At 43.3% G+C, this 22,002-nt stretch overlaps 2 protein-coding genes across 7 annotated transcripts in view; both read left to right on the top strand.

Moving 5' to 3' along the window:
* The first annotated feature begins 267 nt into the window (after positions 1–267).
* LOC101443728 (toll-like receptor 12) lies at positions 268–4,169 on the top strand. The gene is made up of 2 exons (XM_004449746.2): positions 268–366; positions 477–4,169. The coding sequence occupies exon 2, from the start codon at positions 490–492 to the stop codon at positions 3,211–3,213; it is 2,724 nt and encodes a 907-aa protein (XP_004449803.2). The 5' UTR covers positions 268–366; positions 477–489; the 3' UTR covers positions 3,214–4,169.
* Positions 4,170–7,533: 3,364 nt separating this feature from the next.
* Positions 7,534–22,002, top strand: part of ZSCAN20 (zinc finger and SCAN domain containing 20) — a 59,867-nt gene continuing 45,398 nt past the window's right edge. For 2 of the 6 annotated variants that reach the window (XM_058303939.2, XM_058303937.2), the window contains exon 1: positions 7,569–7,629. The gene's annotated coding sequence lies outside the window, so the exon portion shown is untranslated. Of the gene's footprint in view, positions 7,630–22,002 lie in introns of all 6 variants that reach the window. The other 4 variants (XM_058303938.2, XM_058303935.2, XM_058303936.2 and 1 more) reach the window with 4 other exon arrangements.

The following is a 22,002-nucleotide window of genomic DNA, read 5'->3' as shown; positions in this document are numbered from 1 at the left end:
ATGCTATCCCATTGCATCAGCTTGCTGTCTTGCTTTTGTCTTTTTTAGGAGCCACCGAGAACTGAGCCTGGAACCTCTCATGTGGTAGGCAGGTGCCCAACTGCTTGAGCCACATCAGCTTCCCTGACCCTAAATTTTGTGCTCAGAAACTCTGCTTGTTTCCTCACATCAGAGAAGTGAGACTTAGTGGTTCCTCCTTACCACTAGCATACTTCCTCCTTTCCCTGACCCCTGGATCCTCAGCTATAATATGTGTTTTCTATCTGGCCCATGCTCCATTTCAGTTTCCCAGCTATTTTGTTGCTTGGAAGCAGGGTGGCCCTCTGCTTCCAGACTCTCCTGGGCTCATTTGGAGCTGTTGCTGCTGTGAGTATTGTGTATGTGTGTGTGGAGGGAGTGGGTGGAGTCTGGGTTTCTCCCTGGAAAAGGGAGGTAAGCAGAGAGTGGGGTTCTGATTCTGCCTCTCTGTGCATCAGCCTTGGCATCGAGATGGGCAGGCACTTGCTACTGGCTGGCCTGTTCCTGATCCTTCCTGTGACTGCAGCCTGGACAACTTCCAACTGCCTAGTGACCAAAGGCTCCCATATGCCTCTGGTCTCCCGCTTCGTATCGTTATGTTCCTTGGACTCCAGTCTGCCTCTCTTTGCCTTGTGTACCTCGGTGAGCAACGTGACACAGGCCTTGGAGGCTGTGCCGAAGAGAGTGGAGGGGCTCTGTCTCGGGGGCTCCGCTACTGTCCTGCCCCCAGATGCCTTCTCCTCCTTCCCTGGGCTTAAGGTCCTGGGGTTGTGCCTGCATTTCACCCAGCTCCTGCCAGGAGCTCTCCGGGGCTTGGGGCAGCTGCGGCAACTTTCTTTTATGGGCAATGTGAATTATCTTTACCTACATTCTGATGCCTTTGCCAATCTGAGCTCCCTTCAGCACCTTGATTTCCTGGTTCCCTGTCTGGAGGGGAGTGTGGGTGTCCGGTTGCCTCCCAGTCTACGGCGGCTGTCTGTCAAGGACAGTTGCATTCAGAATGTGGGTGTTTTGGCTGACATCTTTCCAGACCTAGCACTTGGCAACTCCTCTGGGGATGGCTGGACCCTGGACATGTTGGACCTATCAAACAACTTGAAGCTGAAGATGGCCAGCCCAGGGGCCCTACAGGGTCTCAAGCTGGGGACTCTACGTCTGGATCGCACAAAAATCGAAGCCGATGCAGTGGTGGGACTGGGGCTGCAGAGGCTAGATATCTTGTCTGTGGGGTATACAGGCACAGCCAAGCTACCTGCCAGGGTGATTGCCCACTTTGAGCTGCAAGAGCTGAATTTGGGGTTAACTCACATAGGGCACATAGCCCCGGAGGCTCTGGCTTCCTGCCGCAGCCTGAAGAGTTTGACTCTTGAGAGAACTGGTCTGATCGACTTGCCCCCTGGTTTCCTGGCTGCCATGCCTAGGCTTCAGAGACTGAGCCTGAAAAATAACCAACTGCAGAGTGCCATGCTCTGCGTGAACGAGACAGGGGCTGGCTCAGGACTGCAGGTCTTGGATCTGTCTGGTAACAGTCTGCATAACTTGTCCCCAGCCACTTTCTCCTGTTTGCCCCACCTGAGGAAGCTGCTACTTTCGAGAAACCATCTGGTCTGCCTGGAAGGTCAGGTGTTCAAGGGTCTGAGGCAGCTGCAGATGCTGGACTTGGGCACAAATCCACTGGTAACACTGGGCCAGGGCTGGTTGGCTGCTCTGCCTGCACTGACCACCCTCAACTTGCTAGACACCCAGGTGGTATGGAGCCCAGCCTGGGACTTCCAGGGTCCAGAGAATCTGTACAGCCTGACTCTGAGGCTCCCCTCTGGCCCTTCTGCGGTAGTGTTGTCCCTGCCCGTGAGGCTGACCAGATTGGAGCTTCAAGCAGTCTCAGGCATGAAACCTTGGAAGCTGGCTCCTAATGTCTTTCCAGTCTTGCAAACCCTGACTCTGAATGGCTGGGGACTGCAGCTGGAGGCCCAGAATGTGTCCGAGGTCTTCCCTGCTCTTCGTCAACTCTCCCTGCTTGGCAACAGTCTAGAGGCCCTCTGCTCCCAGGGCACCTCCAGATTCTTCCTCTGGCAACTACCCAGGCTGGAGCAGCTGAGCGTGATGGGGGACGGGCACAGCCCCGGGCCCTGCTGCATCACGGGGCTGCCCAGCTTGCGGGAACTGAAGCTGCAGCATCTGAAGTCCCGAGGCCGGCCCCGCCCAGTGTGGCTTAAGGAGCTGGTGGGTGAGCTGCCGAGGCTCGAGCTCCTGCAGCTGTACGACACAGGGTTGGAGACACTGTCAGCTGCTGCTTTCCAGGGCCTGGGCAGCCTCCAGGTCCTAGTGCTGGACTGGGAGAATAGCCTTGTGTTGGACAGCAGCCTCCAGGAACACAGTCCTCAGATGCCTCAGTACATGTATTTTCTGACGGCGTATTTGGCCTGCCAGTGTGCCAATGCATGGGTGGGGCCCTGGCTCGAGCATTCCCCCAGAACGTACATGTACACACTATCACACCAGCTGTGCCAATCAGAAACTAGGGGCCATTCCAAGAATCCCCTATTCCCCTTTCTCTGGAGCCACTGCCCCAAGACCTTGGGATTGGAACTCTTTTTGGGCAGTTTTGCCCTGCTGCTCCTGCTGATGTCCTTGCCCTTCCTACATGAAGCCAGGAACTCCTGGGTCCTCTATCTCCAGGTCTTGTTCAGGTCTTGGCTCCAGGGTCTGAAGGGCCAGAGGGGTGAGAGCAAGAAGTTCTTCTACGATGTGTTTGTATCTCACTGCAGGGAAGACCAGGGGTGGGTGGTACAGGAGCTGCTGCCTGCTCTGGAGGGCTGCCCTCCTGCTGGCCGGGGACTGCGCCTCTGTCTCCCCGAGCGGGACTTCGAGCCAGGCAAGGACGTGGCAGACAATGTGGCGGACAGCATGGCGGGCAGCCGGGTTACTCTGTGTGTGCTGAGTCAGCAGGCTTTGCTCACCCCCCGCTGCCGCCTGGAGCTCCGCCTGGCCACTTCTCTCCTGCTGGCTGCCCCCCAACCCTCAGGGCTGCTGCTGGTCTTCTTGGAGCCTGTCTCCCGCCACCAGCTCCCCCGCTATCATAGGCTGGCCTGTCTGCTCCGTTGTGGAGACTACGGTGTGTGGCCCAAGGAAGGTGAAAGAAAGGAGTACTTCTGGACTTGGCTGGGAAGCAGACTGGAGCAGATTGGTTTATAGTAAAGTGGGTGCATATATGTTGGAGGGTGGGAGCAGGAAGAGCAGCAGCCTGGCAGGGAGATTGAGGGTATGTGTGGGTGCATGAGACCAATCTCGGCTTCTGGTGGGTGGTGGGGGTGCTGCATGTGCAGGGAGGATCAATGGTTGGGAACGCAGCATTTGGGAAGGCTCTCGAGGCTGAATGAGAAAGTTTGGGAGACGGCAGGTGGCTGTGCAGATGTGATGTGCTCTCAAGACCTAAATCCTCACTAAATTTACTAAGTTCACAAAATGCTTGGCCTTGATTGGATTTTTTTCTAGATGGAAACCCACAGGAGGCAGAAGGCTCATAGGAACTGAAGCCCAAAGTAAATAAGGTTGAGTATTTCCAAAAAGATAGGGAAGGAGGGAGGGTTCTGGGCAGTGCTAAGCAGTGGAATAGGGACCAGACTGGGTTCAACCAGATCTTCAGGGCCAGAAGGGTCCCTTTTGCCATCTGGGTTATAGATGGATGGATAGCTAAGGACCAAAAAAGCTGAGTAGTTGAGACTCTGCCCAGGAGGTAGCAGGCTGATTGCCTATTCTCACAGTAAAGACATGAAGGTATGTTCACATCTATGGCCTCGTTTGATCCTCACAGCAAAATGGGGAGGAGGAAGCCACCCTTCTTGGCACTCTGTACTCTAGGTGTGCTAAACTCCTTGTAGCTCCCAGAACACCATGCTCTCGTCTTGCCTCTGGGCCTTTGCACATGCTGTTCTTTCTACCAAGAACACCCATTTCCCACTCTGGTGAACTGCACAAATTATCCTATAAAATTTAGCCATTACTTTCTCCAGAATTCTTTCCTGACCTTCCAGCCTGGATAAGGTGCTACCTCTGGGCTCCCACAACTTCCTGTACTTTATTTCCCTTTCTCAAAGTACTGGTGACACTGTCCCTTCTCTCACACATCAGGGAGCCCCTAAAGCAGCGGTCTGCAAAGTGGTTTGCACAAGATGATCCACTGGAGATTCGAAAGAAAATGATATTCTCTCCGCCCCCCCCCCCCCGCCCCCGCCCCTTGTCTGCTCTCTGTCCATTTGCTGTGTGTTCTTCTGTGTCTGCTTGTATTCTCATTAGAGCCGACCCTGGGAACTTCTGGAGTGGGAGAGAGGCAATTACTCTCTTGTGCCACCTCTGCTCCCTATTCTGCTACATCTTCTTATCTCTCCTCTGTGTCTTTTGTTGCATCATCTTGCTGTGCCAGCTCTCCGTGTTGGCTGGCACTCCTGCACGGGGTGGCTTTCTTGTGCAGGACAGCATTCCCATGCAGGGCAGCACTCCTGTGTGGGGTGACATTCCTGCATTGACTGGCATGGGCCAGCTCACTGTGTGGGCCAGGTTGCCCTCACCAGGAGACCCTGGACATCAAACCCTGGACCTCCCATATGGTAGATGGGATCCCACATCCATTTCCCTCCATTTATTTTTTTTATCTCAGCTTACTCTGAAGCAGCCTGCCTACTTTTTAGCCATGTGCCCCTGGCATATTACTTAAACTCCCTGTATCTTAGTTTCCTTTTCTGTAATGTGGAGTAATATCAGACCCTCCTTCAAAGGGCTTTGTGAGCATTAAATGAGTTAATGCCTACAAAGCACTGAGAATGGGACCTAATGTAGTATAAATATTCAATAAAAATTGGCTATAGTTTTTGCATGTATATTATTTATAAGTAAATAAATACATATATGCTAGGAGTGTGTGCTCAGAAATTTTTTACTCATAGGTATGTTTGATAAGGAAAGTTTGAAGAGCAGGCCTTGGGGGCAGGAATGAGGTTTGATTCATTTCTGCTTCCCTAGACCCTAGCACTGGCCTGGCTTGGCAAGGGTGTTGACAGACAATCGAGGACAGAATGCTTGAAAATCAAATCCTGGTGGATGCTGAAAACCAGGGTGTTTCAGGCTCTGCCACTTAACTCTATATGATACTGGGCAGGGCACTCAGCCTTTTGGGGTCTTAGTTTCCTCATTTGAAAAATCAAGGTTTTAATTAGACAAAGGCTCAGGGAAACCATAGAACAATTCCAGGCTAGATTTATGGTGAGGGGTGCCCTCTTGTGTCCTAATGGGATCTTTTCCACCTTGTGCAATCACCTCTATTCCTCCTTTTTGGGGCAGACAATCCTGGAGTAGATATCCCTCCCTGGCCCTTCAAAGCTGCCTTTCCAGCTTCAGGTCCTGACACTCTCCTTGCATGTGGGGCTCCCACTGTGCATGGGCCAGCTCATCACACAGGTCAGGAGGCCCTGGGTTTGAACCTTGGACCTCCCATGTGGTAGGCGGATGCCCTATCCATTGAGCCAAATCCTTTTCCCATGGCTATGTGATCTTGAACAAGTCACTTCATCTTTCTAAGCCCCCATTTCCTCTTTGTAAATTGGGATAATAACACCAGCCTCATAGGCCTGTTAATGAGACTTCAATAACAAGATGTTTATATGTTGCTATTGCATCTATTGAGCAAAATCACACACACATTATTATTATAAAAAGTCAACAAAGAGGAGAAGGAATTTGAACTGGATCTTTAAGACCAAGATACAGAATTCCCCTAATTTTGACACAAGCTAACATGTACTGAACACTTACCATGTTAGGTAATGTCAATTTGCCTGTCATAACAATTAGTGAGAAGAATAATAGCTAATGTTACCGTAAGCACAGCTCTTTCCAATAGAAGGGACCCCCAATCTGGTGCTACAAAGGAGAAACACCTCAGTGAGAAAGTGATTTGTGGTGAGTGCACAAAAAGGAACTGGGGGAATCTTCCCCAATCCAGTTCAAAGTGAGAATGGGAGCTAGAGTTTTTAAAGGCGAAGAAAAAGGATTACGTGCAATTTCTCATTCCAGTGTTGCTTTGTGGTTTCAGCAGCTAAATAACCATAGTTTATCAAGGTCATCATGACTCCTTTCTCAGCAAACTGCTCAAGGATATCAATCTTATTGTTTGTTTGTTTCTGAGGAAAGTTACAGATTTACTGGGTCCTAACACCTGATCCAATGCTCCTAACACCATATAGTCTGATTTTCTTTTGAGATGTTATCTTATTCCTGTAAGAAAACTGAGAAGATCTGGCTAATATCCTTTGGGGACTAAGTGCAAAGAGCAAATCTCTAAAAGTAGATTAATTGAAAACCAACTTCATTCGTGTATTTGAATTTTCAGAACTATTTAGCTGAAGAAATTTTTAATAAGCACATTTCACTAATGGTTATTGCTGATTATTAAACTCCTTCTGTGTGTCAGACACGTACCAAATTCTATACATACTGTTCCCTATTTACTCCTCTCAACAACCCTATCAGGTAGATGTTATTATTATTCCCAATTTAAAGATGAGGAAACTGAGGTAGAAGGTTAAGCAATTTGCTGAACGTTTCACAACTAGTGAGTAGCAAAACCCACATCCTGCATCTGAGTGTAAGAAGTTTCAGACACAATGTGACTCAAGAGACTGTCCCTTACTTACATTATGTCATTTAGGCTTTATTATATTACCCGCATTTACAGATGAAAAAACTGCACAAAAGAGGTGCAGTAATTTGTTGAAGGTCACACAGCTAGGAAACGGTTGGGTTTTGGACCCAGAGTCTTACCCCCATATTAGACTGCTCATACCTCACAGGATTTACAGTGGTACAAGGAAACTGCATTTATAGTAAGATTATTCTGTAATAATGAGTAACATTCTTCCTACACCCACGAAAGTGCCAAGCTCTATACTAACTTATTTACATACTAATAGCTAACGTTCGTCATTAGGACCCAGGCACGGAGTTAATCGTTTTAGGTGTATTATCTAATTAAAGCCTTACAAAAACCCGGAGACTTGGATGCTATTATCCTCATTTTTATAGGTATAGAAAGCAAGTTCAGAATTCATGGAAAGTCACGCAGCTTAGCGGTGAGCTGGAGATGGAATCTACAACTGCCCAACTCTCTCCTGGCCCCCAGTCTAGCCACCTCCATTCACCCTCCCCTCCCGCTTCAGCTCTGACATCTCCCGAGCCGACGGCTTTCCCTTCGACCCTTCCATATGCTCCAGCTCCTCCCACTTCCGTTCGAGTGCCTACCCATCCCGCCGTGCCGCTAGCCCCGAGTCTCCTGAGAGGGTCAGGACGGCCACAGGCCCCGTCCCTCCCACCCGCATTGACCCTGTTTCTATTTGTTCCGGTGGAGCAGGGGCAGGGAGATGACTTATCTATTGGCTGACGACATCCGACAAGAGCCAAACAGAGAGGCCGCCCACTACTGCTCGCGCAGTATCTTCTGGGAATTGTAGTCTCCAACGGGTCATTACTGGGGTGGCGCTGTTCGGACTCCCCGTCCCAGCATTCCCTGCGCGAACCCTGGAGGACTTCCGTCGTGTTGTGAAGTGGGTGTCTCGGTGGGTGAGTCTGGGTGGCGGAATGGGGGCACCTGAGACTCGGGCTTTCGGTTGGAGATTTAGGAGGAGGTGGTATCACAGGGGGCCGGGGAATGTGAGAGGAGAGAAAGACGCTTTTATGTGTGTGTGGGGAGAGTGGAGGGGGGATGAAGCGTCCGGAGATGGGAAGGGTCATAGAGTGGACGGGGATGAGGAGGGAGATAGAAGGCACTGCGAGTGAGGACGGTCTTAGAACGGTCTGTAGGCGAAGAGGCGGATAAAGGTTTTGGAGGTGGGGGAGTTATAGAAAGGTCTGGAGGCCACAGAGGGAAGGGTAGAGGACTTTGGGGCCCTGGCAAAAAGTGAAGCTAAAGAGGGTCAGAGCTTGAAGCCGGACCTTAAAAGCTCCTGCTTACCCACTTAGAATAAACATGTCTGAATTTGGTACCCTCTTATACTGTCTCAAATAATTATTTCCTCTGAAACCCAGTGGGTGGGAGTGGTTATTGTGTTTTGCCCCATCCTTGTATCTCTATCCTTATGCAAAGTTGGAAGTGAATGGCACCATCATCCAGAGTCGCTGTCTCTGATTACTCTAGCTTTCCTCCATATCCACTTTCCTTCATATGTCTTAAATCTGATCCTTCATTGCCATGGTTTTTGCAGAATTCATCTTCCCATCTTCCCAGCATGGGCCCACACATTGCAGCTAGTGTGATCTATTTAACCCACAAATCTGATTATACCTTATGCTTAAAACCCTTCATTGGTTCCCATCATCTACAGAATTAAGTCCAAAGCTTTAGCCTGGCATTCAAAACCCTTCATAAACTGTCATCAGTTCCCTTTGTGCTTCATCTTCTCTTATTGCCCCTCATGCACCCCGTGCTTTCAGGACCATCAAGGTTCTCCCCATTTTCTGGTGAACTGTTTGGTTCACTCTACTTAGAATACTCTTTTCTCCTGTTCTTTTCCAAGAGGACCACTCTTCCTTCAGGAACCAACTAAAATTTTACTTTGTTTGGTTCTCTTAAGGAAATTAGGTCACCCTTCACCCCCCAGGCTCCCACACATTTCTCTTACTACATGTAACAGATCATAATTATCTTTGACTTGTCTCTTCCACTAGCCTGTAAGATCTCTAGGACAGGTATCAGTAAATACTTGATGAATCTGTGACTAAAGACTATCCAGGGCAAGCTTTGATATTCCAGCTAATTCCAGTGGATTTCTAGGGGGCATGAGCTGTAGTTTTCTCCTGCTGTCAGGATTTCTTTGCTGGAAGCTAAGGATAGTTCAGTGTTTGTGAGAGTTTAGTCACGGGTAGCAAATATGTGGAATGTGTGCTGCCACTGCCATTTCCCCTTCCTCTGTGTCCCTGGTAGTCATGGCTGATTGGTGACAGCATATATTTCAAACAGGGCAGCCCACTACTCTAGGCATCCACTTCAGGTTGACTGGAGTTGACACTTTAAATGAAATTTATTTGCTCTCCTTTGTTTAAGCTCTTAAGTAAAATGTCAGGCTGCCTTAATCCATAGCCCTAGACCATTAGCCAAGTAGGCCTGACAGCCTTTGGTAACTTCCAGTTTCTTTCTCTTTGTAGGTCACAGATCAGTTCTGGCCTTTTCCATGGGACTGGAACAAATTTCATGTTCCTACTCCATTGTTCACTGAGTGGGCTGCTTTTGTTCACATCCATATTCAATACCCCAGGAGCCAGGATGCAGTTCAGCTTCACTGTGTTTTTAAAGGAATCCTGATATTGACAGGAGTCAACACTTATTCCTTATGGCTTGTGGGAATCTACTGTTTCTAGGTCTTCCTGATATTGAAAGAGTCATTTGAGTCCATTTAGCTCAAAAGTGGCCTAGGGACAGTGTTGAATTATAAGCCCACCATTATGCTGTATTTACTGTTCATGGTATTAAAAATAATTTCATATTGGTTGCTGACATTTGAAAATGCAGAGCTCTGGCTTCTCTTGGAAAAATTCAAAGGCCTGGGAACACTGGGCCTGTATTCAGCCACAATTCCCTACTCAACTCACTTCGCTCATTTATATTATCTGTCTGGCCTCTGTACTCATTTAAATTTGTAACCACTCATTCTAGTTTCCTGTTTTTTTTGTTTTATCCCTGATGTACTAATTGGGGAGCCTGGGGCAACTGCTGAGTAGGGTCAGGCTGTAAATTGCAGCCTGAAATAGGTAGCTGTGGGGACTGTATGACCTGCCCAAAGTCATATGGCAAGAGAGGGACTAGAATCCTGATCTGCTCATTCCTGCCTTAATATTATTCTCATTCCCTCCATACCATTTTCTCAGGAGTCTGTATGACTAGAGGAGGCTACATGGTGTGGGTGAGAAAATAACCAGAGAAAATAGATTTGTGTTTTAATCCCAACTCTGCCACTTGCTAGTTGTATAACCTTAAGTGATTATTCTTCAGAGAAGCTTAATTTCCCTGTATGTAAAGTGAGGACATAGTGGAGCCATACTTAACAGGAAGATTACATTCTAAAGTCAGTGCAGAAGGTAAAAATCACAGCTTGAAAATCCATTGACAAGGAACCATTTCAGAAAACATGCTGTCTGTCAGTAACCTAACCAGTACAGTTGGCTTTTCTGGGTTGAACATTAGATGAAAGAGTTGGCTTGTGTTTATTAACTCTGATGTATGAAAGACACTCCACTGACACTTAATGGAAAGGAAGTCTTGAGGGAAGTAAGACCATTTTCGGGACTAGCAGAATCATGGGCATCATCACGATAACCTCGCTTTGGAATAGACACATTGTGGATGGAACTGGCTGCCCAATTTGAATATGCTTTCTCTCTCTCTGGTCTTTGTACATAGATGAATAGGCCAAGGTAATACAACTCAGAACTGATAATGCTTGCCTGGAGACTTCAGTGAGATCAGAAATGTAGAGCACCCAGCATGGGGCTTGGCATCTTGTGGGTACTCTTTGAGATTGCTGATCTTAGTGGGGTCCCAGGATTCCCAGTCAGATCTGAGGAATGCTCCTGTCCTTTTTCCTTTTGTCAGCTGTCACCCTGCTGTTGGCTGACTTTTGACCCCTCTCTGCAATAGGCTGCTTGCTATGCAAGAATGGAAGAAGCTGTGGTGATATATGGTCCTTGGGGCTTTTTGATTTCTATTTGAAAATAACCCTTGGGACTTCAAATCTTTCCGGAAGAAAATACCCATTATGTGAGACTGTGAGCTTTAGGCCTGATGGGACTGCTTTTTGCCTATTTGTTGTAGTGTCCTCTCTTTGAAAGAGCTCATAATCTTTGCTTGCTTTTTGACTCTCTGAGTAGACCATAACTTCCATGAAGGTGGGATTGTCTGTCCTAGACACTCTTGGATCCTTCGCCCTCAGTACAGGCCACATAATGGGCACTCTGTAAATGATTGGCGAACTAGTCCACATATGAGAGAGGGACACAGTGTGCTTGGACTAGATCATCAGTAAGGCTATGGTTAAAAAGAAATTTCATGAAAGGTTAATTCTTACCTTAATGATAATGATGGCCCCTGCATAGCTCATTAGTCTTTAATACTTAAATATATATATATATATATAGTAAAATATACATAGCAAATATCATTTTAACCATTTTTAAGAATACAATGCTGTGACACTGCATACATTGACAATGTTGTGTAACCTTCACCACTATCTAGTTCCAAAACATTTTAATCCTCCCAAAGAGAAACTTGTACCCATTGAGCAGTAACTCCCCATTCACTCTTCCATACAGTTTCTGGTAACCAGTCTTCTGCTTTCTGTCTCTTTGACTTTGCTTGTTCTAAGTATTTCATGTAAGAGAACGCATACCATATCTGTACCTTGTTTATGGCTTATTTTGCTCAACAGGATGACTTCAGGGTTCACTCATGTTGTAGCATATATCAGCATTTCATTCCTTTTTATGACTGAATAATATTCCGTTGCATGATATACCACAATTTAGCCATTCATCTCTTGATGGACACATAGATTGCTTCCATCATTTGGCTGTTGTGAACATTGCTGCTGTGGACATTGGTTTACAAATATCTGTTTGAGTCCCTGCTTTCAATTCTTTTGGGTATAAACCTAGAGGTGGGATTGCCAGGTGTGGCAGTTTGATATTATTTATGAAATCTGGAGAAGAGATATTGATTATGTCTGTTCTTCTGGGCATGATACCCTTTGATTGTACTAGATTCAGCTGAGATGCCTTTGATTAATTATGTTATGATTAGGGCTTTGATTTGACCACATCATTAGGGCTGATTTGACCCTGTCATTAGGGCTTGCAGGGTTGAGTCCCTGTCCCTTTGGTGGGTGGACACTCACACAGAAAAAGACGGCAGAGGAAGAGAGACAATTCATTATACACAGAGAAGATACACAGAGGATCCTGTGGCTCCTGGAATAGAGATGAGCCTGATGGTTTACAGCTGACCTTGTGAAGAGAACAGAGCAGCTGAGCATGGAAAAAAATGAGCCCGGGAAGAAAGATGGGCCTTAGGCCAGCCTACAGCTGAGATTGAAAAAGCTGGGACCATGGAGCTTAAGAGGAAAAAGGAAAGCCGACCCCTCACAGACGTCACCTGCCATCTTGTGTCAACATGTGGCTGCAGACTTTGGATGAGAAAGTATCTCTTAGAGTACCTTGAATTAGACTCGTTAGGCCTCGTAACTGTAAACTTCTACCCTAAATAAATACCCTTTATAAAAGTGAATGTATTTCTGGTACTTTGCATCAGCACCCCTTGGCTGACTAATATACCATTCATATGGTAATTCTATACTTAACTTTTCTGAGGAACTGCCATCAATATACAGGTTTCCTATTTCTCATTTCTCTGCATCCTTGCCAAAACTTATTTTCTCTGTTTTTTTTTTTTTTTTTTAAATGAAAGCCATCCTAGTAGGTGTGAAATAGTATCTCATTGTAGGTTTTTTTTTGGTCTTTATTTACTTTTTTTTAATGTTACGTTAAAAAAATATGAGGTCTCCATATAACCCCCACCCCTCTCACCCCAATCCTCCCCCCATAACAACAATCTCCTCCATCATCATGAGACATTCATTGCGCTTGGTGAATATATCTCTGAGCACAGCTGCACCTCATGTGTCTGCACCATAGCCCACACTCTCCAACAGTCCACCCAGTGGGTCATGGGAGGACATACAATGTCTGGTAACTGTCCCTGCAGCACCACCCAGGACAACTCCAACCCTTGAAAACGCCCCCACATCACATCTATTCCTCCCACTCCCTACCCCCAGCAGCCACCACGACCCCTTTCTTCACACCAACACCAATACCACATTTTCTTTGATTACTAATCACAATAGTTCATGAATAGAATATCAGTAAGTCCACTCTAATCCATATTCTGTTCCTCCATCCTGTGGAGCCTGGAATGGTTGTGTCCACTCTATATCTAGAGGGGGCTTAGATTCCACATGGATGCTGGATGCAATTCTCCTGCTTTCAGTTGTAGGCACTCTTGGCTCCCTGGTGTGGTGGTTGACCTTCTTCACCTCTATGTTAGCTGAGTGGGGTAAGTCCAGTAAACCAGAGTGTAGGAGTTGCAAGTCTGTTGAGGCTTAGGGCCTGGCTATCACATGGTCAGTCCAGAGAGTCAGGTTCCCTGGGTATACACTAAACCCCAGCACCAACTACAGATCCAGTAAAAGTAACAGGAGAGGCTTGTGGACAAAGATCACATCTGAGTCCAGCTCCATCACACAGAAACACAAACTCCAAAGTAGGGCCAACTGACATGGCATTCCATCTGCCATGACCGTAGAACCTGTGGGTCTCTGTAGTCCTCAGGAGAACCAATACCTGGGGTTGTATCTACTTTATCTGTCTCAGGGACTCTGCTGAGGTGTGCATAAGGGCAACCCCTCTAATAACCTCCCAGCTCTTTTTGGAGACTCATAGCCATATAAACTCATTTGTCCTTTCCATTTCCCCCTTTTATTCAGGTCAAAAAGCATTTTTAACTCCTGGTATTGTATGTAGACTGAGATATTCTGCTGGTCTGAGTTGACCCTTTTATTCAAGGTCATTTTCTAGTTACATCATCAGCTGGTACTTGGTAGTAATCCCTTGGCGCCAGGGAGGCTCATCCCTGGAAGTCATGTCCCACGCTGGGGGGAAGGGAACGCATTTACATGCTGAGTTTGGCTTTGAGACTGGCCACATTTGAGCAACATGGAGGCTCTCAGGAGATAACTCTTAGGCACCCTGCAGCTCTAGACCTTGTTCTTATTTCAGGTGCACAGGCTCACAAGCATAGTCATTAGTATCAAGGGCTCATTGTTGGACCTTCCTTCTTTTTTGGTCTTTGCTGTTGCACTTGGGGGATTGTTGCTGTTCCTTTAGGGACTGTGATAGAGCTCCCCTGGCTAGGAACTCAGCACTCCTTCAGTTGTTGTTTTTAATTGTTTCCACTATGAAAATATCCAAACATTTTTATGAACCCTGGATATGTGCCCTGTAGAACTCCCTGCCAACCATGTGTCCTCTGTCAATAACATCCCACACCAGTATTCCTCCTCTGCCATTGTTGAACCTCTCTGTGATCCAAAACTTCTTCAAAAATGAAGCCCAATATATTGCCAGGTTCCATATAGTAAAATGGAATATAGTGATGAGTTTAAAGGTTAGTAGAGGGAAACGGACTTTGGCCCAGTGGTTAGGGCGTCCGTCTACCACATGGGAAGTCCGCGGTTCAAAGCCCGGGCCTCCTTGACCCGTGTGGAGCTGGCCATGCGCAGTGCTGATGCGCGCAAGGAGTGCCGTGCCACGCGAGGGTGTCCCCCGCGTGGGGGAGCCCCACGCGCAAGGAGTGCGCCCGTGAGGAAAGCCGCCCAGCGTGAAAGAAAGCGCCACTCACACTTCCCGTGCTGCTGACGACAACAGAAGCGGACAAAGAAACAAGACGCAGCAAATAGACACCAAGAACAGACAACCAGGGGAGGGGGGGAAATTAAATAAATAAATAAATAAATCTTTAAAAAAAATAAAAAAGGTTAGTAGAATACAAATTAATTTAGAAAATTAAGGTAAAAATAAATTGGGTATCAAAAAATTAAAAAATGCAAAAGCTTTGTTTTTGATGTGTTGCCTTCCATCACTGCAATAAGTGTTGCCCTGTATGCAAACTGGCAAGGCAACTTCTTCCGTCTTTTCCTCAGTGTCTACGTCCTTTCTTTTTCTATTTTCCCCCTAATTATTAAGCTTATCTTCACAAAAGTTTTAGATCACAGTAATTCATATATACAATATACAGTACTCCCACATATCCAACATAAAACCCTTTTCCCTTCCACAGCAATAATCTTTTTGCATATTCATACTATATTTACTGAAACTGATGTGCAGATATTGAGACAATAGCTTTCAAACTAGGTAACATTTGTGTTTACATTGTGGTTTATATTTTAGACTATACAATTTTCTAAATTTTTAGTTATGTTTTACATTATGATTTACATTTTAGCCTATCAGCCCGTATATATTTTTGGTGTAATTAAACACGTCTTATATCCATCCTTGCGTAATCTTGTGGAATACTTCTGTTGCCCACACAGTTACATTGATTCCATCTATTCAATACCTCTTTCCCCCTCTCCTTTAGGGCCCACAAAGATAGTCAATCTTCATTGCTTGAAGGGCCATGTTCAGAGATACTTGCAACAGTGTTGAGGCCTTGACATGCTCAACTGCCCTAATGCATTGGGAGCCACCATTTCTCTTGAGAGATACAATTCTCTCTATTTGAGAACATCAGTCCTCCCCAGAATGTGGGTATACCTTCACTCTCATTATATGGGTCTCTATCCAGTGATATAACCCACTATGGCAAAATGAGCATTCTCACACACCCTAGGAGCCTGTCCTTTGTCAGATTATCCCCTTTAAGCATCTTAAACGGGTACTGAGGAACTGCTTAACTGTTGTTCTTCATGGCTGTACCATTCTACATTCCCATCAACAATGTACAGGTTTCCTATTTCTCATTTCTCTGCATCCTTGTGAAAACTTATTTTCTCTGTTTTTTTTTTTTTTTTAATGAAAGCCACCCTAGTGGGTGTGAAATAGTATCTCATTGTAGTTTTGATTTCTATTTCTTTTTTGGCTAATGATGTTCAGCATCTTTTCATGTGCTTATTGGCCATTTGTATAGCCATCTTCTTTGGAGACATTTTTATTAAATTCTTGGCCCACTTTTAAATTGGGTTGTCTTTTTGTTGAGTTGCAGGAGTTCTTTATATATTCTGGATATTAAACCTTTATCAGACAAAATGCAGTTATTTTTTCCTAGTCTCAGGACATATCTTTACTTTGTTGATAATGTCCTTTGATACACAAAAACTTTCAGTTTTAAAGATGCCTACTTTATTTTTCATTTTGTTAGGCCATGCTTTTGCTGTAAAGTCTCAGAATCATTGCTAATGCAAGATCCTAAAGATATGTTTTCTTGTAAGAGTTTTATGTTTTTAATTCTTATGTTTATGTTCCTGATACATTTTGAGCCAATTTTTATATGTGGTGAGAGGCTGGGGTCCAAATTCATTTTTTTTGCATATGGATTTTCACTTGTCCCAGTACCATTTGTTGAGAGGCATTTCTTTCCCAACTGAATGGACTTGGTACCCATGCGAAAAATCAACTGACCATTGATGTGTGAGTTATTTCTAAACTCTCAATTCAATTCATAGAATTGGTCTATGTATCTATCCTTATGCTGTACCACTCTGGTTTTTTTTTTTAATATTAATAAATTTTACTACATAATTTAAATCTTATATACCACCATTAATTAAATTAATTCATTAATTAAAACCCAACCCCAACAAAATGGGAAAAATATTTGTGACATATATGAATAATAATACGTTGAAATCCTAAATATGGAAGTTACTTTTATGAATCAATAAGCTACTCTGTTTTAATTCCTATAGCTTTGTAGTAAGTTTTGAAATCAGCAAATATGTATCCTCTTTTTCAAGACTGTTTTGGCTATCAGACCCCTTTCAATTTTTCCTATGAATTTGAGGATTGAATTTTTCATTTGTGCAAAAATAGCTGCTGGTATTTTGATAGGGATTGCATTGAATTTGTAGATTGCTTTAAATAGTGTTGATGTCTTAACAATATTAAGTCTTCTAATCCATGAACATGGCATCTTTCCATTGATTTGGGTCTTCTTTAATTTCTTCCAGCGAAGTTTTGTAATTTTCAGTATATAAGCCTTTTATATTCTTAGTTAAATATATTCCTAGTACATTGGTTTGTTGCCTGCCAAAGTAACTACCATACAGTGGTTTGTCTTAACAACAGATATTTATTGGCTTACGGTTTCAGAGTCTAGAAGTCTTATTTCCTCCTGGGGTCAGTATCTTCTGGCTGGCTGGCAATCTTTGGGGTTCCTGGCTTTTCTGTCACATGGCAATGCATGCAGCAATGTCTTTTCCTTTCTCTTCTGGGTTCTGTTGACTCCCTGTTTCTGGATGCTCCTTAATCGTTTCTTTCTCTGTGGCCTTTTCTATAAGGCTTCCAGTAATAGGATTAAGACTCATTATAATTCATTTGGTCCACACCTTAACTGAAGTAATTTCATCAAAAGGTCCTATTTACAAGGGGTTCACACCCACAGAGTGGATCAAGATGAAGAACATGTTTTTCAGGGGAACATAATTCCAAGCCACCACACCTAGGAGTTTTATTCTTTTAGGTGGTGTGTTAATCAGCCAAAGGGGTGCTGATGCAAAATACCAGAAATCTGTTGGCTTTTATAAAAGGTATTTATTTGGGGTAAAAGTTTACAGTTACGAGACCCTTAAGAGTCCAACACAAGTTATCATAAGAGGTACTTTCTCACCCAAAGTCTGTTGCCGTGTGTTGATGCAAGATGGTGGGCGTTGTCTGAGAGGGTTCAGACGTGATTGAGGTACAGATGGTATTGTAAAAAGAATTGTTTTCTTAATTTCCTTTTCAGAGTGTTCATTACTGGTATATAAACAGTTGATTTTTGAGTTTGTCTTTACCCTGTAACTTTGCTGAAATCATTTTTTACTTTTAGTAGCTTTTTTGTAAATTCTTCGGTATTTTCTCTCTTTAGAATCATGTCATCTGCAAGTTTTACTTCTCCCTTTCCAATTTGGATGCCTTTTATTTCTTTTACTTGTCTGATGGTATTCACTAGAACTTTCAGTATATGTTGAATAACAGAGGTGACAGCAGGCATCTTTGTTCTTGATACTAGGGGAAAAGCTTTCAGTCTTTCACCATTAAGTATGATGTTTGCTGTAGGTTTTTTGTGAATGCCCTTTATCATGTTGAGAAAGTTCCCTTCTACATCTAGTTTCCTGAGTGTGTTTATCATGAAAGGATGTTGATTTTGTCAGTTTTCCTTTTCTGTATCAATTGAGATGATCATGTGGTTTTTATCCTTCGTTCTATTAATGTAGTGCTTAATATTGATTTTATGTTGGACAGGCCTTGCATTCCTGGAATAAATCCTGCTTGGTCATTATGTATAAGCCTTTTCATATACTGTCAGATTTGATTTGCCAGTATTTTGTTGAGGAATTCTATATCTATATTCATAAGGGATATTGTTTCTTTTCTTGTTCTGGCTTTATCTGGCTTTGGTAGCTGGGTAATGCTGGTCTCATAAAATGAGTTAGGAAGTATTCTCTCTTCTTCTATTTTTTGGAGGCGTTTGAGACAGATTGGTGTTAACTCAAATGTTTGGTAGAATTTATCAGTGAAGCCACCCATCCTGCCCTGAATTTTTCTTCGTTGGGAGGTTTTTGAGTACTGATTCAATTTCTTTACTTGTTACAGATCTGTTGAGATTTTCTATTTCTTCCTGAGTCAGTTTGGGTAATTTGTATATTTCTAGGAGTTTGTCCATTGATCTAGGTTTTCTAATTGTTCATATTTCTTTATTTCTATAAGGTAGGTATTTCCTTATAATAAAGTATCCCCACTTTATTTCTGTTTTAGTTATTTGTGTCCTCTGTTTTTCCTTATCAGTCTGGCTAAAGGTTTTTTGATTTTATTGATTTAAAAAAAAACTTTGGTTTAGTTGATTCTCTCTACTGTTTTTCTATTTATTTCACTTATATCTACTCTAATCTTTACTATTTCCTTCATTCTGCTGCCTTTGGACTTAGTTTTCTCTTCTTGTTCTAGTGCTTCTAAGTGTGGAGTTAAGTTATTGATTTATAATCATTCTTCTTTTTTTAGTATAAGGATTTACAGCTTAAATTTCCCTCTCAGTCCTGCTTCCAGTGCATATCTTAAGTTTTGGTAGGATGTGTTTTCATTTTCATTTGTCTCTAGGTGTATTCTAATTTTTCTTGAGATTTCTCATTTGGCCAATTTGTTGTTAAAAAGTGTGTTGCTTAATTTCTACATATTTGTAAATCTACCAGTTTTCTTTTTTGTTACTGATTTCTAGCTTCATTCCATTGTGGTCAGAGAAGATACTTTGTATGATTTCGTTCTTTTAAAATTTATTAACACTTGATTTGTGGCCTAACATATGATTTCTTCTGGAGAATGATCCATGTGCATTTGAGAAGAATGTATTCTTTCATTGTTAGATAGAATGTTCTATATATGTCTGTTAGGTGTAATTGGTTTATAGTGTTGTTTATAGTGTAGGTCCTCTCTTTCCTTATTAATCTGTCTAGATGTTCTACCCATTATTGAAAGCGATGCATTGCTATTGCTGTAAAACTATCTTTTTGCCTTCAATCTTTTTGCCTTCAATTTTGCCAATTTTTAATTCATGTATTTTTGGGGTCTGTTAGATGCTTATTTGGTTATGATTGTTACATCTTCTTGCTAAATTGAACCTTTTATCAATATACAATACCTTTCTTTGTCTCTTGTAACTTTTTTGGGCTTCAATATATTTTTTCTAACAATAATGTAGCCACTCATCTTTCTTTTGATAACTTTTTCAATGGACTACCTTTTTCCATTCTTTTACTTTCAACCTCTTTGTGTTTTTGTTTCTTGAGTGAGTCTTTACAGGAAATATAGATGAATGATGCTTTTTCCTTTAATCTGCCAATCTATGCCTTTTAATAGGAGAGTTTTAACTGTTTACATTTAATGTAACAAGTGATAAGAAAGGATTTACTTGTGCTATATTAACCTATTTGTTTCTGTATGACTTGTATGTTTTTTTCCCCTCTGTTACTCCATTAATGCCCTTTTCTGCATTTCAGTTTTTTTTTTTGTAGTATACCTTTTGATTTCCTCCTTCTTTCCTTTTCTCTGTATTTTTAAAGTTATGTTCTTAGTGGTTTCCTTTGTAATTATAGTTATCATCTTAAACAAATAAAAACCTTGTTTGGGTTATATCAACTTAGTTTAGTAGTATACAAATGCTCTATACCTGTACATCTCTATCCCTCCCACTTTATAGTGGGATTGGTTCAGATTACATCTTTATATATTGTACACCCATTAAAATAGATTTTAATTATTGATTTTACAGATTTGTCTTTTAAGGCATATATAGGAAACAAGTTACAAGCCAAAAGTACAATAATATAGGATTTTATATTTACCAATATAGTTTCCTTTGCCACTGTCCTTTATTTCTTTTCTTTTTAAAGATTTATTTTATTTCTCTACCCTTACCCCCACCCCTACCAATTGTCTGCTCTCTGTATCCATTAGCTTTGTGTTCTTCTGTGTCCGCTTGTATTCTTGTCAGCAGCACTGGGAAAATGCATCTCTTTTTTGTTGCGTCATCTTGCTGCATCAGCTTTCTGTGTGTGCGGTGCAACTCCTGGGCAGGCTGCACTTGTTTCACACTGGGTGGCTCTCCTTACAGGGCACACTCCTTGTGTGTGGGGCTCCCCTACTCAGGGGACACCCCTACGCGGGGGACACCCCTGTGTGGCACGGCACTCCTTGCACGCATTAGCACTGCACATGGGCCAGCTCCACATGGGTCAGGAGGCCCTGGGTTTGAACTCTGGACCTCCCGTGTGGTAGGTGGATGCTTTGTCAGGGGAGCCAAATCTGCTTTCTTTGTATGGCTTTGGGTTACTGTCTAGTATCCTTTTATTTTAGTATGAAGGACTTCCTTTAGCAATTCCTATAGAGCAGGTCTTCTGGTAATGAACTTCAGTTTTTGTTTATCTGTAAATGTCTTAATTTCTTCTTCTTTCTTGAAAGATAGTTTAGATTTCTTGACTGACAGTTTTTTCTTTAAGGACTTTAAATATATCATTCTACAACTTTCTTGCCTCCATGGTTTCTGATGAGAAAGTGGCTGTTAATCTTGAGGATTAACACGTAGCAAGTCTATTCTCTCTTGCTGCTTTCAAAATTCTTTCTGTCTTTGGATTTGACAGTTCCATTGTAATTTTTCTTGGTGTGGATCTCTCTGAGTTTATCCTATTTTTTATTCATTGAGCTTCCCGAATGTATATTCATGTCTTTTATAGATTTGGGAGATTTTCCGCCATTATTTCTTCAGATACTTTTTTGCTCATTTCTCCCTTTTCTTTCTGGGATCCCATTGATATTGGTATGCTTGATGTTGTGTCACAGGTCCCTCAAGTTCTTTTTATTTTTACTTATTCTTTCTCTTTTTAAAAAGATTTATTTATTTTTATTTATTTCTCCCCACCCTCTCATTGCTTACACTTGCTGTGTTTGTTCATCTTCTTCTGTTTCTTTAGGAGGCATTGGGAACTGAACCTGGGATCTTTGATGTGGGAGGGAGGTATCTAATCTCTTCATTATCCTGTTGTATCAGTTTGCCCTGCCTGCCCATTGCATCACCTCGCTGTCTTGCTTGTCCTCTTCAGGAGGCACTGGGAATCTCTGCTCCATGCTTCGTTGTCTCTCATTGTGTTTTCCTCTTGTGTCTCTTGTTGCATAATCTTGTCATGTCAGCTTGCTACACCTGTCCATCATGCCAACTCACTGTCTTCTTTAGGAGGCATTGGGAAGTGAACCAGGGACTTCCCATGTGGTAGGTGGGAGCTCAATTGTTTGAGCCACATCCACTTACCTCATTCTTATTTCTGCTCCTCACACTGGATAATTTCAATCGTTTTGTCTTCAAGTTTGCCAGTCTTCAAGTTTGCCAATCATTTTTTCTGCGTGCTCATATCTGCTCTTTAATCCCTCTAGTGAGTTTTTCATTTCAATTATTTTACTTTTCTGTCCCGGCCAGCGGGACGATCAATGGGAGCTCCGGATCCTAGGAGGGAAAGAATGGTATGGGACAAGAGAGACACAAGGAACGACAGCAAGACAGTATTCTGATCAAGCTGCAAAACTTTATTGAGGGGACTGAGCATATATACTCTAGGGAGGAGGGGGGGTGGTGGGTAA

Source organism: Dasypus novemcinctus, chromosome 9 (assembly GCF_030445035.2).
Source record: "Dasypus novemcinctus isolate mDasNov1 chromosome 9, mDasNov1.1.hap2, whole genome shotgun sequence".
NCBI lineage: Eukaryota > Metazoa > Chordata > Mammalia > Cingulata > Dasypodidae > Dasypus > Dasypus novemcinctus.
Note: the sequence above shows the minus strand (reverse complement) of the source record. Positions and strands in the feature narration are given on the sequence as shown.

What these genes read in the sequence shown, in the direction of transcription:
- LOC101443728 (XM_004449746.2), top strand. Translation starts at nt 490, where the DNA reads ATGGGCAGGCACTTGCTACTGGCTGGCCTGTTCCTGATCCTTCCTGTG.